Source organism: Coregonus clupeaformis, chromosome 29, assembly GCF_020615455.1.
Source record: "Coregonus clupeaformis isolate EN_2021a chromosome 29, ASM2061545v1, whole genome shotgun sequence".
Classification (NCBI taxonomy): domain Eukaryota; kingdom Metazoa; phylum Chordata; class Actinopteri; order Salmoniformes; family Salmonidae; genus Coregonus; species Coregonus clupeaformis.
In genome coordinates, this window is record NC_059220.1 from 27107595 (window position 1) to 27126917 (window position 19323).

At 42.4% G+C, this 19323-nt stretch overlaps 1 protein-coding gene across 2 annotated transcripts in view; it reads left to right on the top strand.

Annotated features, from left to right (window-relative positions):
• The first annotated feature begins 9804 nt into the window (after positions 1–9804).
• The window catches only part of LOC121544474 (centrosomal protein of 170 kDa protein B-like), a 51041-nt gene continuing 41522 nt past the window's right edge, over positions 9805–19323 (top strand). Inside the window, exons 1-2 of one of the 2 annotated variants that reach the window (XM_045209146.1) lie at positions 9805–10011; positions 13910–14047. In XM_045209146.1, the coding sequence (XP_045065081.1) occupies positions 13943–14047 (105 nt within the window). In that variant the 5' untranslated portion in view covers positions 9805–10011; positions 13910–13942. Of the gene's footprint in view, positions 10012–10033; positions 10108–13909; positions 14048–19323 lie in introns of those variants that run through there. The other variant, XM_045209145.1, reaches the window with a different exon arrangement.

Genomic DNA, 19323 nt, shown 5'->3' on the forward strand with positions numbered 1-19323 from the left:
CACTATAAGGTACAAATATAACACTGTACAGGAAAAACTATTTATTTGTGCCGATGTAAAAGTTTTTTGTAGTTTTTTTTACTGCAGTAATTTTGTAATTACTGCGTCCAAAATACCACAGTCGACTGCAGTTGGTGCACATTTACTGCAGTTTCAAAACTGCAATCTTTTTTTGTAAGGGAATCACTGTATACTGTTGCCCGTGGTAAGTAAGACCACACTTCAGGCAACACTTGCAGTCTTTGATCCACTTTTTCATCTGTTCTGACGACTGATTCACGATCTCTGTGCACTGAGATATAATTTAAAATGCTTGACAATGGCAGAAGAGGCACAGATGTTTGATGTGGTTCCTTGAAACAGTGGATGTCTGGACTCTGGGAGTGTTGCCGACCTGGCCGTCTCTGGACCTGGATTGGACAGAGCAATGGTGGTGACAGGTTGACTTTTTGGCCTTGGAGGTGATGGTCGTACCCTATGAGGGCTTTGAGCTTTTCTGCTTGGTAGCGCTGTTCCATCTTGGAGGAGAGCCGCTGTGCTTCGGCCTTGGTCTTGAGCCATTCGGAGAGGTCTGTCAGGTTGTACGGGTTGAGCCTGTTTGTCTGCAGCCTGCCCCGTGCCTGTAAGTGCTCCACAAATCTGTCCCTGTAGTACCTTGGGAGTTTGCTCAGCAGGCGGTCTATGTGGCTTGTGCATGACAGCTCCACGCCTTGGGGACCTTCAAGGGATTTCAGCATGCTAACCAGGAGGTCTACTCTGAGGGCGAAGCTCTGGAAGGCCTTGGAATCCCCACCTCTGACATCAGGGGCATTGAGGATTGCAGCGATCTCGCTCTGTGCCAGCTGATGTGGTTGCCCGTACTGCATCTGCAAGACCTGCATAGCTGCAGTGTAGGGCTGCTGGTAGTGTCTACATGCTTGTGCTATCAGCCTGGCCTCAACCAGTGTCAGGTGCTCCATGAGGACTCTATACTTGTAGTGTTCTGTATGAGGGTTCAAGAGGTAGTCCAGTGCCATCTTGAGGTCTGAACTCCCTTTCACTGTCGTGGACTAGATTGGTTGCAGGTATGGTCGGAGCGGATAAGCTGGCTTTGGTATAGGTGTGTTCACTAGCTGTACAGGCTGGGCTGGAGGTTGCTGAGGTACCAGTGCATGTGGAGCAGGATCAACAGGCTGAAAGGGTGCAGCAGGTCCAGGCAGGTGAGCTGGCTGAAGAGGTGCAGCAGGTCCAGGCAGGTGAGCTGGCTGGAGAGGAGCGGTCCATGGAGGATAAGCTGGCTGGGCAGGTGCAGTCCACGGTTGGTCAGTTGAATAGGATCGAGCAGATGACTGAGGTTGGTAGGTGGACTGAGTCTGAGCAGCTGATGGCCTATACCCAGAATAGACCGGAGCAGTGGATGATGGCTGGTGTGACGCAGACTGAGCCTGAGCTGCTGGTTGGAACAGCTGTTGGTTGGAAGACTGGTAGCTCAGACCATGGCTGGTTCGGTGGGGTTAAAAGCATCCACAGGGTTGACCTTACCAGCGCTTCCATTACTGCCGAGGGGTATGTTAGCGTTAGAGGAACTGAAACTTGGCAGCAGTGTCCTTTGGTATAGCCATGAGCGGAGTGTTGGATAGTGGCAGTTCGTTGTACAGGGTGTGTTGTGAGGTGGTTGAAGTAGCACTGTAGGGACCTGGACCCTCACTGAGCAGGCTTGATACGGGGGAATGGATCCGTACGGCCTCACCGAGCTGGGAGGCCCTGGCGGTGATCTGGGCACTCAGGTTGCCTACCCGTGATACAATGTAGTCGAGGTTAGTGAACTCTCCTTGCAATTCTGGGGCAGCGGACCTGAGCACAGGGGATAGCTGGTTCGGCCTGCCCTCCGATGGGCTGCAGCTCAATGGTGCTGGCACTCTGCTCCTGTACTCCTACTGCTGAGGAAGTCAGGTAAAACTGTGGGGGCTGGTTGGAGAGGTTGGGCATGTGCTGCCACGGGTTGTTGTCGATGTTGTAGAGGTATCGGTATTCATCGGTTTCTGAGATCACGTCCTGGGATGGGATCTTCTGACGATGAGACTGTTGCTGTCTTTCTTTGCTCCTCTGCCATGTCACAGTAGGTGTGTTGCATCTGGCTCGAAGGACCAATGTAACTGAATGAAGGTTTAGGTGAGGGTGATGCCCATCTACTGTGGTATTCAGAGGAGATAGGTGATCAGGGCATGGAACGTCATTCAGATGGTTTGATTGTTTTACAATCTAGAATAGTCTTGATGTCTTGAACATTGACTTGACTCAGTAACCAGCTGGTTGGTTATGTAGGATAGGAAACAGGTAAGTATGAAGTATGGTTTGTCTAAAGAGGGGACACAGAGTACAAATAATAGCAGGCAATAATGTGCAATAACAATGCATAATTAATTGACTGTTCATGAGGCTAGCAACAGCAATATGCAAATGTAATAAGTATATGAATGGGGAAAGCAACACATAATATAGCAGTACTTAACAACAAATGGCAGAAAGAGGGGTTGTGATAGCATGAGGTATGGTAGGCCGAAGCTAGAGCAGGTTATATGAACAGTGGCTACGTAGCATGGCATGTGGCTAACAAACAATAAAGCTCATGCAATAATATTCAAGTAACAAGCAATGGCCATTAAAGCAGGGTTACAGAACAGGGCTGCAGGCAGCTGAGCGTAAATGGAGGAAAAGTAAACTTCCGGAGGACCTATCATAATTTCACTCTCTCCTCTCTACCTTCTCTTCCTCTTTATCCACTGCTATAGCCACGTTCTATCACTATACATTTCAAGCTTCTGCCTCTAACCCTAGGAAACTCTGTTCCACCTTCCTCCATCCATAATTAATTGACTATTCATGAGGCTAGCAACAGCTATATGCAAATGTAATAAGCATGTGAATGGGTAAAGCTACACATAATATAGCAGTACTTCACAACAAATGGCAGAAAGAGGGGTTGTGATCTGCGGACGACTTTGTCAACCACTTTGAAAAGAAGGTTGACGACATCCGCTCCTCATTCACTCAGCTTATTGAGTCCACTGGTCCCACTCACACAGAACTACGCCTTGACCTCTTTCTCTCTCCAGATGAAATTCTGCGACTATGAGGTTGGGCCGCACCGACAACCTGCTCACTCGACCCCATCCCGTCCTCCCTTCTCTAGAACATCTCTGGAGACCTTCTCCCATTCCTCACTTCCCTCATCAACCCATCCATTTGACTTCAGAATGGCCCGAGTCGCTCCCCTCTTCAAGAAACCAACACTCAACCCGTCTGATGTCAAAAACTACAGACCGGTATCCCTTCTTTCTTTTCTTTCCAAAACACTTGAGTGTGCTGTCTCTGACCAACTCTCTCGCTATCTCTCTCAGAACTATCTTCTTGACCCTAACCAGTCAGGCTTCAAGACCGGTTACTCAACTGAGACTGCTCTTCTGTGTCACGGAGGCTGTCCGTGCTGCCAAAGCGGACTCTCTCTCCTATGTTCTCATCCTCCTAGATCTATTCGCTGCCTTCGACACCGTGAACCATTAGATCCTCCTCTCCACCCTCTCAGGGCTGGGTGTCTCAGGCTCTGCACACTGTTGGATTGCATCCTACCTGGCAGGCCGCTCCTACCAGGTGCCACAGGGCTCAGTTCTAGGCCCTCTCTTCTTCTCTCTGTACACCAAGTCACTCGGCTCCATCATATCCTCACATGGTCTTTCCTATCATTGCTATGCGGATGACACTCAGCTACTTTTCTCCTTCCTCCCTTCTGACACACAGGTGGAGACACGCATCTCAGCTAGGATGTCAGCCCACCACCTTAAGCTCAACAAGACAGAGCTGCTCTTCCTCCTGGGAAAGGCCTGCCCGCTCCAAGACCTCTCCATCACGGTTGACAACTCCACGGTGTCCCCCTCCCAGAGTGCAAAGAACCTTGGCGTGACCCTGGACAACACCTTGTCGTTCTCTGCTAACATCAAAGCAGTGACTCTCTCCTGCAGGTTCATGCTCTACAACATCCGTAGAGTACGACCCTACCCCACACAGGAAGCGGCGTAGGTCCTAATCTAGGCACTTGTCATCTCCCGTCTGGAATACTGCAACTCGCTGTTGGCTGGGCACCCCGCTTGTGCCATCAAACCCCTGCAACTTATCCAGAACGCTGCAGCCTGCTTGTTGTTCATCCTTCCCAAATTCTCCCATGTCACCCGCTTCTCCGCACACTCCAGTGGCCTCCAATCAAAGCTTGTATCCACTACAAGACCAAGGTACTTGCCTACGGAGAAGCAAGAGGAACTGCCCCTCCCTACCTTCAGGCTCTGATTAAACCCTACACCCCAACCTGAGGACTCCGTTCTGTCACATCTGGTCTCTTGGCCCTCCCACCCATTCAGGAGGGCAGCTCCAGCTCAGCCCAGTCCAATATCTTCTCTGCACTGGCACCCCAATGGTGGAACCAGCCTTCCCCTGAAGCTAGAAGAACACAGTCCCTGCCCATCTTCTGAAAACATCCGAAACCTTACCTCTTCAAAAGGTATCTTAAATAATCCCACAGCAATCCCCCCACCTCGCACCCCCTCCTCCCCCCTCCCCCCAAACAAATTACTAGAAAAAAAGCCTTTAGTTAACTAACACTCCCACTTGACTATTCTCTCGCACTTGACCCTTTTCCCTCATACTAGCTCTGACTTTGCTGATAGCTACTTTATTGAGAAAAAATGTACTTACTATGACTGTGATATGTGGTTGTCCCACCTAGCTATCTTAAGATGAATGGACTAACTGTAGGTCACTCTGGATAAAAGCGTCTGCTAAATGACTAAAATATAAATAATGATCATACCAAAGGCAGCTGCACAAAACGTGTGTGAACTATTAACATGTATTACCAGCTACATGTAACAAAGGAACAGATCAATAAACTCACAATGGCTGCCTGATTTTATCCATTAGCATGTGGCGGCCATTAGCAGACAAAATCCCAAACAAACATAACAGAGGTGAGGAAGTCCTGTTCTTAGTTATTTTCTATGCAATAAAGGATGTTGGTACTTACTACTCACATTTTATTATGCATACTGGTTGTTGTTGTGAGAGTTGTTGGTGTGCAAGGTCTGGGTGAAGGAGCTGGATTGAAAGGAGGCGCCCTCAATGACTGCCCATATAAATACCTGGCTATAGAGCTATATAGAGGGCACAGCTGCCACGAATGCCCTCTTCCCAACTCCACGTCACCGAACAGGGAATTCTGTAAAGGTGTATTTCATGAGCTAATATCCTGAACCCTGATATTGCATATAATTTTAAACTTCTGTGTAACTGTTGATTATCAATTTGATTAATTAACTTCATTGTAATATTTGTTATGAATAAAGTATACCAAATGTAATCTCTCTTGACTTTTTGAATGAACATATTGTACTATGTTGTATAAATTCCAAAGTATCCACCAGAAGGAAGATTATAAGATATTTGTCTTTTACATTATAAGGTATTTTAGTGTGACAATGTGCCCTATGACACAGTGCTATATTTTAACCATATAGTATCCAGGCACCATATTTTAAGCTGTTTGATCACAGTAAAAGTCCAGCAACACTTGCTGTGACCAAGCTTTTTGTTCAAACTAACCTGTTTTGTATTCTAGGGACCCTAATGAGTAGACTGGACCCTGGTTTTATGGACACAAAATTACATACTATTGAACAATAGCACCAGTAAATAAACAAAAATCATACAATCAAAATAATGATTTGTTTTGTTTAATTAATTGTACAGTGGGGGAAAAAATTATTTAGTCAGCCACCAATTGTGCAAGTTCTCCCACTTAAAAAGATGAGAGAGGCCTGTAATTTTCATCATAGGTACACGTCAACTATGACAGACAAAATGAGAAAAGAAAATCCAGAAAATCACATTGTTGGATTTTTAATGAATTTATTTGCAAATTATGGTGGAAAATAAGTATTTGGTCAATAACAAAAGTTTCTCAATACTTTGTTATATACCCTTTGTTGGCAATGACAAAGGTCAAACGTTTTCTGTAAGTCTTCACAAGGTTTTCACACACTGTTGCTGGTATTTTGGCCCATTCCTCCATGCAGATCTCCTCTAGAGCAGTGATGTTTTGGGGCTGTCGCTGGGCAACACAGACTTTCAACTCCCTCCAAAGATTTTCTATGGGGTTGAGATCTGGAGACTGGCTAGGCCACTCCAGGACCTTGAAATGCTTCTTACGAAGCCACTCCTTCGTTGCCCGGGCGGTGTATTTGGGATCATTGTCATGCTGAAAGACCCAGCCACGTTTCATCTTCAATGCCCTTGCTGATGGAAGGAGGTTTTCACTCAAAATCTCACGATACATGGCCCCATTCATTATTTTCTTTACACGGATCAGTCGTCCTGGTCCCTTTGCAGAAAAACAGCCCCAAAGCATGATGTTTCCACCCCCATGCTTCACAGTAGGTATGGTGTTCTTTGGATGCAACTCAGCATTCTTTGTCCTCCAAACACGACGAGTTGAGTTTTTACCAAAAAGTTCTATTTTGGTTTCATCTGACCATATGACATTCTCCCAATCCTCTTCTGGATCATCCAAATGCACACTAGCAAACTTCAGACGGGCCTGGACATGTACTGGCTTAAGCAGGGGGACACGTCTCGCACTGCAGGATTTGAGTCCCTGGCGGCGTAGTGTGTTACTGATGGTAGGCTTTGTTACTTTGGTCCCAGCTCTCTGCAGGTCATTCACTAGGTCCCCCCCGTGTGGTTCTGGGATTTTTGCTCACCGTTCTTGTGATCATTTTGACTCCACGGGGTGAGATCTTGCGTGGAGCCCCAGATCGAGGGAGATTATCAGTGGTCTTGTATGTCTTCCATTTCCTAATAATTGCTCCCACAGTTGATTTCTTAAAACCAAGCTGCTTACCTATTGCAGATTCAGTCTTCCCAGCCTGGTGCAGGTCTACAATTTTGTTTCTGGTGTCCTTTGACAGCTCTTTGGTCTTGGCCATAGTGGAGTTTGGAGTGTGACTGTTTGAGGTTGTGGACAGGTGTCTTTTATACTGATAACAAGTTCAAACAGGTGCCATTAATACAGGTAACGAGTGGAGGACAGAGGAGCCTCTTAAAGAAGAAGTTACAGGTCTGTGAGAGCCAGAAATCTTGCTTGTTTGTAGGTGACCAAATACTTATTTTCCACCATAATTTGCAAATAAATTCATTAAAAATCCTACAATGTGATTTTCTGGATTTTTTTTCCTCAATTTGTCTGTCATAGTTGACGTGTACCTATGATGAAAATTACAGGCCTCTCTCATCTTTTTAAGTGGGAGAACATGCACAATTGGTGGCTGACTAAATAATTTTTTCCCCCACTGTATATACAGTACCAGTCAAAAGTTTGGACACACCTACTCATTCAAGGGTTTTTCTTTATTTTGACTATTTTCTACATTGTAGAATAATAGTGAAGACATCAAAACTATGAAATAACACATATGGAATCATGTAGTAACCAAAAAAGTGTTAAATCAAAATATATTTTAGATTTTAGTTTCTTCAAAGTAGCCACCCTTCGCCTTGATGACAGCTTTGCACACTCTTGGCATTCTTTCAACCAGCTTCACCTGGAATGCTTTTCCAACAGTCTTGAAGGAGTTCCCAAATATGCTGAGCACTTGTTGGCTGCTTTTACTTCACTCTGTGGTCCAACTCATCCCAAACCATCTCAATTGGGTTGAGGTCGTGGGATTGTGGAGGCCAGGTCATCTGTTGCAGCACTCCATCACTCTCCTTCTTGGTCAAATAGCCCTTACACAGCCTGGAGGTGTGTTGGGTCATTGTCCTGTTTAAAAATAAATGATAGTCCCGCTAAGCGCAAACCAGATGGCATGATGTATCGCTGCAGAATGCTGTGATAGCCATGCTGGTTAAGTGTGCCTTGAATTCTAAATAAATCACAGACAGTGTCACCAATAATGCACCCCCACACCATCACACCTCCTCCTCCATGCTTCACGGTGGGAACCACACATGCGGAGATCATCCGTTCACCTACTCTGTGTCTCATAAAGACACGGCGGTTGGAACCAAAAATCTCACATTTGGACTCATCAGACCAAAGGACAGATTTCCACCGGTCTAATGTCTATTGCTCGTGTTTCTTGGCCCAAGCAGGTCTCTTCTTCTTATTGGTGTCCTTTAGTAGTGGTTTCTTTGCAGCAATTCGACCATTAAGGCCTGATTCACACAGTCTCCTCTGAACAGTTGATGTTGAGATGTGTCTATTACTTGAACACTGTGAAGCATTTATTTGGGCTGCAATTTCTGAGGCTGGTAACTCTAATGAACTTATCCTCTGCAGCAGAGGTAACTCTGGGTCTTCCTTTCCTGTGGCGGTCCTCATGAGAGCCAGTTTTGTCATAGCACTTGATGGTTTTTGCGATTGCACTTTAAGAAACTTTCAAAGTTCTTGACATTTTCTGGATTGACTGACATTCATGTCTTAAAGTAATGATGGGCTGTTGTTTCTCTTTGCTTATTTGAGCTGTTCTTGCCATAATATGGACTTGGTCTTTTACCAAATAGGGCTATCTTCTGTATACCACCCCTACCTTGTCACAACACAACTGATTGGCTCAAACGCATTAAGAAGGAAAGAAATTCCACAAATTAACTTTTAAGAAGGCACACCTGTTAATTGAAATGCATTCCAGGTGACTACCTCATGAAGCTAGTTGAGAGAATGTCAAGCGTGTGCAAAGCTGTCAAGGCAAAGGGTGGATATTTTGAAGACTCTCAAATATAAAATATATTTTTATTTGTTTAACACTTTTTTGGTTACTACATGATTCCATATGTGTTATTTCATAGATTGTTTATTTCAATGTAGAAAATAGTAAAAAATAAGAAAAACCCTGGAATGAGTAGGTGTGTCCAAACTTTTGACTGGTACTGTATAGGCTATTATTTTGTTCTTGACATGCATTTACTTAAGCTCCAACTGTTTTTCAATGTGCTCCACCTCAAAATATTATTTAGCATATATAAAGTAGTAATTCTCTTTAGTTTAGACTTTTCCCACATGTAGTTAGTTACTTCTTAATTATTATATATATTTTTTACATTATGCACTATGAAAAACTACAACAAAAAAAGAATGATTTCGTATCATACGGATAAGTTTTACCGCGGACTTTTATTTTGAAGGCAAAATCCGGAAACCGGAAGTCTTAATGTGTGGATAGGATTCAGCTAGTGTCGCTGCCGTTACGCTAATCAAAGTGATTGATGACACTACTACAGCATACATAGCACATATAATAACATTATTTCCAGTCTTCTGTGGCCTGACAGTGAAAAGAACTCCCCACCTGTCAACATACTACATCGCATCCACCAGAAAGAACACTGTATTGAAATCCACTGCATCTGGTAATTTAATAGGAATGCTGTCTCCATGTGGGCGAGTTGTGAGATTACTGACCATTTCTGAAACATAATTTCACGAAAACTGTTATTACAAAAGTTATATTTACTTTATGTTATTTATAACTTTGATGTGACATTATTTAATTCATTGTAAAAACATCACACTAAAGTTTTCTATTTTTTTTATTCACAAAATTGTAGAGCAAAGTTGAACAACATCCCATAATTGGTCGCGCTTTTATTTAGCAACTTTAGATATTTTATTACTTACTTTTTTTAGTCATTATTCTTCTCTTTCGTTCAGGTGCTAAGCATTTGATTTGACAAGTGGGACTGACTAGTTGCGTCACTCATCTGGAGGAGGTTGATCCGGACCTTGCGCGTGGCGGTGGAAGTGTAATGTCAGTTTTCGTCGGCTTGTCAAATATTGAAGTGAGGGTGTGTTCGCCATTTACCTGGAGTAACATTAATTTCTTATTGAAAGTACTTTACTAAACAAGAGGACATAGATACAGCGGTAAATTATTATTTATTGTGTTAACGCTGGCTACTAGTCTGGAGAAAGCAGAGTCCGGATTAAAGGTATGCTTGTGAAGGGGGAGTCTACTGCTTTTGTCGTTCGGGAAAACCTTTCCTATTTCCTGTATGATGATGATGTTTGGCCTTCAACTAAAACAGGTACTAGATATCCAGAGACAGACAGTAGCTAACGGACCAGTAATTTCAAAGTTCTTTCAAAATAAGATAATTTAGCTAGCTAGCTTGCCATAAGTGGAGGGTCAGTCTGCTTGCAAACTCACCATAACAAAGTCAGTGTCAACTGCTGGCTAACGTTGCAACAAGTGTTGTTACAAACATTGTAACCTTCAGTATCGTTTTCTGTTGTTGGAGATGTTTTGTAGCTTTCCACCTGGCTTGTTTAACAAGTGAGTTGGCTAGACATGATGATTTACATATGCAACATTTTCCAGATAACAATATGGGAAATATTGGTTACTAGTGGCTGAGACTGATAGCAACTAGCCTACTACAGTAAAACCCGCCATTGTCAATGGCATTGACCACATATAATTCTGGTAGTATTATAGCATAGCCATAGGCCTATCATTTGTAGTTAGTTGCACCTCGCTCCAAATCAATGTCCTTGACTGAATGGTAGGTCATTTTAGGCCTACATTTTAAACAAATTGCAATTTAGGTTGGCTGCATGATTGAGCAGAATTGTAGGACTAGTATCAGCATAAGGTGATCAGAACTGAGGAGTTAGCCTAGTTCAGGTACCCAAACAAACAGCCTAGTTTGATAAGACCTAGCTAGCTCTCAAAAACCCTTCTCAGTATGTAGGGTTTTCAGCCATTACATTACCCCACATTTGACTCCGTGTAAACTACAATTCCGACGCTGTATTTTAACGTTTAGAAACGTCAGTAATCATCGCTTACGAAATGGTTTTCGAAACATATGCAGGTATGCCCGTTATCGTTCATGTCAGCGAGAAATAATGTTTCAAAGAAAAAATATAGTTACTGTAGCAGTTTTGCACAGATCCATACTGTGTGTGCCTCCAGTTGACGAACTACACTTCCTCCCCAGTTAGCTTACACACAGGTGTTCAGAGCACGATATATAGCTAATTAGCATAGGTGGTCGCCTATGTCTTCTGTCAGTCTTCCATAAACAAGCGCTGTAACATGGAGATATGCCCGTGAGGGAACACTAACCCTATAAAGGTGTGTAGTAATTTCACTTTTTTAAATTATTTTTTATTATTTCTTGCTGATATGAAAGATAAGTTCCTTATGTTTCCAAAACCGCATCGCAAGCGATGCATTTTAATGTTCTTAAGCCAATGAGTCGGTCTAACGTTGCCGTGTTTTGGCCTTCTAATCCCTTTTAAATATTGTGTGTTTGAATTATAGACTTCTGGGTTGTACCATTGGATTAGTCTTCTGCATCCCGTTAGTCTGTGTGATTAACTGGGGCTGAGCTAGAGCGTTGTTTGTGAGACAAGGGCGGATCCCGAAGGGGCCCTGGGCCGGGTAAAAAAAGACGTCTGTAGAGTCCGACTGGTTTGAGCTACAAACTATTAAAGCTACAAGCTATTAAAGCTATCTATGAAAAGCTGGGACTCTCACGAACACGCACATGTAACATGTTTTGCTTTATGGCGCTCACAAGCTACACAGGTTGTTAGAAGGTAAGGGGTTCTTCTACATAGAAGATCATAGGAAATCCCAGGACCTGGTCTATAATACTGTAATAAGCTCACATAGTTTATGTCACAAACTTCAAACTTCACACAGTTGTCACTGACTAGTTGGATATTCATTTCCCGGTGAGCAAACCATTTCTGTATTTAAAGAATTCATATAAATTCATTTTTATCTGGTTTTTGCTTTCGCAGACCTTATTTTTTATTTACATTTGTCAATAAAACTCATGAATGCAACTGTTTATGTCAACTTGTTTTGTCTTGTACTTGTAGCCCTGGTTGTCCTGAGAAGAAAATGTTTTGGAAACATAAGGAACTAATCTTTCATATCGGGGAGAAATAATAATAAAACATTTAAAAAAGTGAAATTACTACACACCTTTTATAGGGTTATGGTTGGTGTTCCCACACGGCAATATCTCCATGTTACAGCGCTTGTTTACGGGAGACAGACGGAAGACATAAGCAGCCACCTGTGCTAATTAGCTATCCAGCATGCTCCAAATGCCTGTGTGTAAGCGTAACTGGGGAGGAAGTGTAGTTCGTCAACTGGAGGCGCACACAGCGTATGGATATGTGCAAAACTGCTACAGTAAGTGTATCATTTTTCATTTGAAAGATTATTTCTCGCTGATATGAAAAATAAGGGGCATGTCAGCATATGTTTCGAAAACCGTTTCGCAAGCGATGATTGTTGACGTTTCTAAACGTGAAAACATTGCGTTGGAATTGTAGTTCACACACAGCCAACCGTGGGCGACGCTAACCGCTGAAAATCCTATGTATAATAAGGGTTTTCGAGAGCTAGATAATACCCTCATGTAGACTTTTGTAGACTGTAGGTTGCTGTGTTTGAAACAGTTCGAGCTAAGTGTCATGCTCAGATTTTAGGAAAATAAATTGGGGCATAAACATGTAGGAAATTCCTCCTTATCCTTTTCCGCGGGCCTGTATTGAAAAAGGAATCCTTGTGTTTGTGTTGTCAGCCTTTGTTGGGTGTGGTGTGTGATGAGCATCACTTGATGACACAACCAGACATACCTGAGAAGAGGGGGACACAACTAGATTCAGCCTTGATTACATTAACCATGTTTCCATCCACAGTTTTTATGCTAGTAAAGTCATACCGTTTAAAAAGCTGTGATGGAAACGGGAAGTTTCGGAAACAATTTAAAAAATGCTGACAGATAATTTGTTCGTTCGACGTGGTGGGATCTTTTTGTGTCTGTACACTTAATTATGCGCGACATGGCGGTGGAAACACCTTTTTGCGCATATATTGATATAATAATCACCATATTGAGGTAAACCTGGAGTCACGTGATGATATGGTGTGTGGTCCTCCCACTACGACTCGGGAAACCATGCAGTTTATTAGGCTACAGATTAAATAAATTATGATGAACTTCACAGGGTGGTGAAAGTGCACGGTGATGAGCTTGATGCTACTTTCCAATAACTGTCAAGGGTCTTATTCTGGTGACATCATGATCGATGCTAGACTGCCGTTTGACAAATAAAAAAATTATCTTATCCTTAACAATCCAATCATGTAGCCTACCCGCAGAGCTTACCCGCACTGTATCTGCAAGTTGTTGGCTGTAGTGCAAGTGCTAAGACCAGAGTAGGCACATTTGCTATTTAACGCAACCATTTGTGAAAATGCGATGGAAACACAATGAACATTAGATTTTTATTGGTTGCATGAAAATGTAAGTGAAAAGTAAATGTGTGGACTACATCATCATGCACTGATTTTTACCCACAACAAGTCAGTTTGGTGCAAACACCACTGGTAGGAAAATGCTCATATTTTCTTTATGCAGATTTTAGAATATTCGCATAAATTTGTCGCCAATTGGATGGAAACCTAGTTAGTAAGACACAATCACATTTTGTTCTATTCATGGGAATACTTGGGATAAGATTTCCTAAATAAAACTACTTTTTGTATCTTAATTCCTGATGATTTTAGTTATTTTTTTTTATACCAAAAACTAAAATCCCCCTCTTTCTAAAACATTTTTATTTTTAACTTTGGGGGCGGGGGGTGGTTTTGGCCCACGGTCCGCCTGTTTCCGACCCCTGCCTTAGGATAATGTCAACTGTCAAGGCAGATTATCAGATGTGTGTTGTTAATAGATCTGAAAAGATTTGATTGAGTTGTTAGTTGTCCAAATTTTGTACCAGAATTGCTGTGAATGTGGTGACAACAAGAATATACTGCTTTACATGTTGTCTAATATCACGTCTTCTCACCCCTCCCAGGATGCTAAGAAGGCTCTGAGTTGGGGCTCCAAGATGAGTGTGACGTCATGGTTCCTGGTCAGCAGCTCAGGCACAAGACACCGGTTGCCACCGGAGATGATCTTTGTGGGCCGGGAGGAGTGCGAGCTCATGCTGCAGGTGTGTACGACGTCAAGATTCCCTAAAAACACGCCACTTCGATACAGCTACTACCGGAAGTGACTTTTTCGTAGCAGATTAGGAGAATTTATGCAGCAGGTTAGGATAATTAACATAGCAATTTAGGAGAATTAGCTTAAGGTTAGGAAAAGGGTTAGGATTAGCGAAAATGATCTCCTAACCTGCTATGAAAAGTCACTTCCAGTCGTAGCTGTATGGAGGTGGTGCGTTTTTAGGGATTACCGTATGACATCCGTAGCACCTTCTGTTTAGACACCAAACACCATCAGCCTGTCATGTGACACTTAGCCAATCAACTGTCCATCCACCTTCTTGTGAAAGGACGTAGCCTATATTAGGGTCCTGACTCAAGGAAAATAAGTTAGGTTAATGTACGAGAGATCTGTGGGAGATGACCTGTGTGTACATGAGAGGTGTTTATTTGTGTTTGTGTGTTACAAGGGTGTTTTAAGAGCAGTGCCTGCTAGGAGAATTGCCTCTGGCAAATGTCAAAGCAAAATGCAACTGACACATTCCACCGTGCTATTTTTCTCCATGTTTTCTAGTTTTCTGTTTGGTATCATTCGGGAGTTTCTCTCTGTGTACTTCTCGCTCTTGCCTTCTCTCTGTATTTAAGCCACTGGAAAAAAGAATGCTGTCTTGAAAATAGTTTATAAACTTTCCTCAGACTGTGGTCTGCTCAAAATGACCAGCCCACCACATCTGCTTGTAGAATTGAAAAGTTGCTCTTGTCCACATTCAGGCATCACTGGCTCCAGCAAAACCTCAGCCTCTCCTATTGGAAATTATGCTTACTTATATTCCCTCTTTTTAAGTGTGCATGCTTTCTGGTCTGGCATGTGCTACAGCCCAAGCATATTTCAGTCTTGTCCCTTTTTGGCATTGTATAATCTTTTGTTTTTGTATTTGCAATGTAAAATGACAATACCCACATAAACCGAAGTTTGGTGACTGTCTGTAACGTGAGCATTCCGTTTGGCTTTTTGACAGATGTGGAACTGGAGCCATTTCAAGTGAAAGTTGTTTAGGGCCTTGATGTTGTCTCTCCGTAACAGTTACAGTCTGTGTGAACAGTATGTGCCTCCACAAGCCCAACAAGTAGGCCATGAAGTCCCTATATAAATAGAGCAACTGTATTGGTCACTGTGCACATCTGCACGGCTGTGGGGTGCCAGAGGTCGCATTAGTCTCAGATAAGATAGATTGACATTCCTCTTGGAAAGTGGGGTAATGTTGTAACTGAGTGGTGTTTTATTGATTATTTGAGACCAGACTTTTTGATGTCAAGGGCAATTCCACGGTAACGGAACTTTCACTTAAAATGTATGCTAAACAAAAAAAAATGATTTCAAGTTTAACAAGTCATACAACTCTATGCACAACGACCACTTTTAACAATTTACACTGAAACTTGTACAAAAAAAAACATTTACTGGAAGAACTGTGCAGATGCAAAGTTTGGTAAAATAATTTTGATAAAATCTCCATCTGTTTTTTGTGTCCACACGTTTCCCAAAAACTCTGCAGAAAGAATGGGGTGTCAGCTATGACATAACATATTGGCTTTGAAAAAATCTATTTTGGTTATTGAACTACAGTAAGTTGTGGATTTACACCCAGTAACGGAATTTCATCATGGGTCCCTGATCTGTAATACACAGAAGTGCATAATTCTGGATATGAATGCCATTCTCTTCATGGTGATGTATCCTAAATAGGTACACAGGTAGAAATATGTAATATCCTCCTTTGCATATTTTGATATTATTCTACACACGCTATTATTTTAATGAGCTCTGCCCCCAAACAAGATCAAATTTGGTTGGTCCAGACCAGACCAAATCTGAACCAATCCAGGGCTTGACATTCACTATTTTTTTTGCCACTTGTAGGACAGATTTTTTTATTTATTTTTTTAAAGCTCAAGTGACTTGGTCTGTAACACAATTGTATGATGTAAGGATGACACTTTTCAAATAAAATGCATTACAATTTTTTTTACCAAAGACAAAAATGTAGGCTACACTCTTCCTATTGGCTTCTTTGCATATTCAAGCCTGTCTCAAAATACAATACTCCCCTTTTAAGGCTCTCCTGGAGGATGGTTGGCCACCCTTGGTAGTCTATAAAATATACTTTTTTTTTAATGTCTTTATAAAATAATTCCCTCCAGGGCTCGAAATTATGGGCATCCCATCACCCAAAAAATATACGGTTCAAAACAGACTCTGGGACAGTTCTTGGACAACCAATCCAAAAATCATACAACCACTGCACATAAACATTTTTTTAAAGCAATGAGGCTGTTTAGCTTAAAATGTTGATAATGTTTTATTTCTTCATATTATAAGCTCAACAATGCGTACATGGCTATAGGTTATTAGCGAATGTTCCAAAATGCAATTAGCGGGAAAACACAATTCTCATGTGACAGATATGAAAATATGTGGAGTGTTGCATATTTAATCTTTGGTCTCTTTCTCCCCCAAATGAACTTCTTTATGACAGAGTCAAGTTTAGAACCATAACCTATAGGAGGCGGCAGTGGTAACATGGAATTCATAAAATTGATACAAGGGTGGACATTCATTTGAATAATTGAGGTTCTAGCATTCAAAGAAGTGGCCATAGCGGTTAATATTTTTATGTATTTTTTGATCTTTTGAAAGGTTTCTAAGTAGTTATTCCTGCAAGTAGTGTGAATAGCGGGGGATATGGTAATGTATAAGTAGGTGATTTGCTTCTTCACACGGATCATGGGTGGTAGTTGCACGCTTCCCATAGCGGAGTTAAGCGGTAGTGGGGCTGATTTGGACCAGTTTATCTTGTAACCAGACCATGGGCTGAATGCTGTGAAAATAGACATTATTGGCTGGAGGGATTTCTGAGCGTTTGCGACGTAGAGCATTATGTCATCTGCATACAGAGAAATTGCATGTTCAGTTTGTTTGATTTTGATATGCGAGGAAGACGAATTTTGACTTATGCTTTGTGCCAGCGGTTCAAGAGAGCGAGCAAATAGCATAGGGGAGGCGGGACAACCTTGTTTACATCCTCGTTGAATGGTAAATGGATTAGAATGGGTAGTGCCAGTAGATATAATAAAAGGATGATTCACATACATGGTCCCCTGTAGCTCAGTTGGTAGACCCTTTAATAAACCCTGTTTGGTCAGGATGGATGAGCTTGTTAATAACTTTCTCTAGGCGCATGGCTGGAACTTTGGCATACTGTGCATTCAGGAAAGTATTCAGACCCATTCCCCTTTTCCACATTTTGTTACGTTACAGCCTTATTCTAAAATGAATTAAATAAAAACTGTTCCTCATCAATATACACTCAATACCCCATAATGAGAAAGCGAAAGGTTTTCAGAAATTTTTAAAAATGTATTAAAAATAAAAAACAGAAATACCTTATTTACATAAGTATTCAGAACCTATGAGACTCGAAATTGAGCTCAGGTGCATCCTGTTTCCATTGATCATCCTTGAGATGTTTCTACAACTTGATTGGAGCCCATCTGTGGTAAATTCAATTGATTGGACATGATTTGGAAAGGCACACACCTGCCTATATAAGGTCCCACAGTTGACAATGCATGTCAGAGCAAAAACCAAGCCATGAGGTCGAAGGAATTGTCCGTAGAGCTCAGAGACAGGATTGTGTCGAGGCACAGATCTGGGGAAGGGTACCAAAAAAATTCTGCAGTATTGAAGGTCCCCAAGAACACAGTGGCCTCCATCATTCTTAAATGGAAGAAGTTTGGAACCACCAAGACTCTTCCTAGAGCTGGCCGCCCAGCCAAACTGAGCAATTGGGTGAGAAGGGCCTTGGTCAGGGAGGTGACCAAGAACCCGATGGTCACTCTGACAGAGCTCCAGAGTTCCTCTGTGGAGATGGGAGAACCTTCCAGAAGGACAACCATCTCTGCAGCACTCCACCAATCAGGCCTTTATGGTAGAGTGTGCAGACGGAAGCCACTCCTCAGTAAAAGGCAAATGACAGCCCGCTTGGAGTTTGCCAAAAGGCACCTAAAGGACTCTCAGACCATGAGAAACAAGATTCTCTGGTCTGATGAAACCAAGATTGAACTCTTTGGCCTGAATGCCAAGCGTCACATCTGGAGGAAACCTGGCTCTATCCCTACGGTGAAGCATGGTGGTGGCAGCATCATGCTGTGGGGATGTTTTTCAGTGGCAGGGACTGGGAGACTAGTCAGGATCGAGGGAACGATGAATGGAGCAAAGTACAGAGAGATCCTTGATGAAAACCTGCTCAGGACCTCAGACTGGGGCAAAGGTTCACCTTCCAACAGGAGAACGACCCTAAGCACACAGCCAAGACAACGCAGGACTGGCTTCAGGACAAGTCTCTGAATGTCCTTGAGTGGCCCAGCCAGAGCCCGGACTTGAACCCGATCGAACATCTCTGGAGAGACCTGAAAATAGCTGCGCAGCAACGCTCCCCAACCTGACAGAGCTTGAGAGGATCTGCAGAGAAGAATGGGAGAAACCCCCCAAATACAGGTGTGCCAAGCTTGTAGCTTCATACCCAAGAAGACTCGAGGCTGTAATCGCTGCCAAAGGTGCTTCAACAAAGTACTGAGTAAAGGGTCTGAATACCTATGTAAATTTGCTAAAATGTCTAAAAACCTGTATTTGCTTTGTCATTATGGGGTATTGTGTGTAGATTGATGAGGGGAAAAAAACAATTTAATCCATTTTAGAATAAGGCTGTAACATAACAAAATGTGGAAAAAGTCAAGTGGTCTGAATCCTTCCCGAATGCACTGTACATCTTCATTTCTGTTCCGATTAAACTGATTGGCTGTAAATTAGCACAATTTGTGAGTTATTTTCCTTTCTTAGGGATTAGGGATATAGTAGCTGTGTTGATGTCTCTGTGGAATTGTTCTTTTTCAATAGCAATGTTAAGCGATTCAAGAATAACTGGTCCTAGCTCATCCCAAAAGTTGTGAATGAGTTCAGGAGATATTCCATCAATACCAGACGCTTTATCTTTCTTCATATTTAAAAGAGCAGCTTTCAGTTCAGATAAAGTGACTGGTTCCTCTAATAAAACTGTTTATTTCTGAAAAAGTTTGGGCAACGTAAGGTTCTCCAGGAAGTATCAAAGCTATGTGAATAACTCTAAATCTGAATAATATGCTCTAAAAGTTGCTCAGATATCAGTCCCTTAGTAGGGGATCTAAATAGCTGTATTGATGATCTTGTTTCAGCATGTTTAAGATG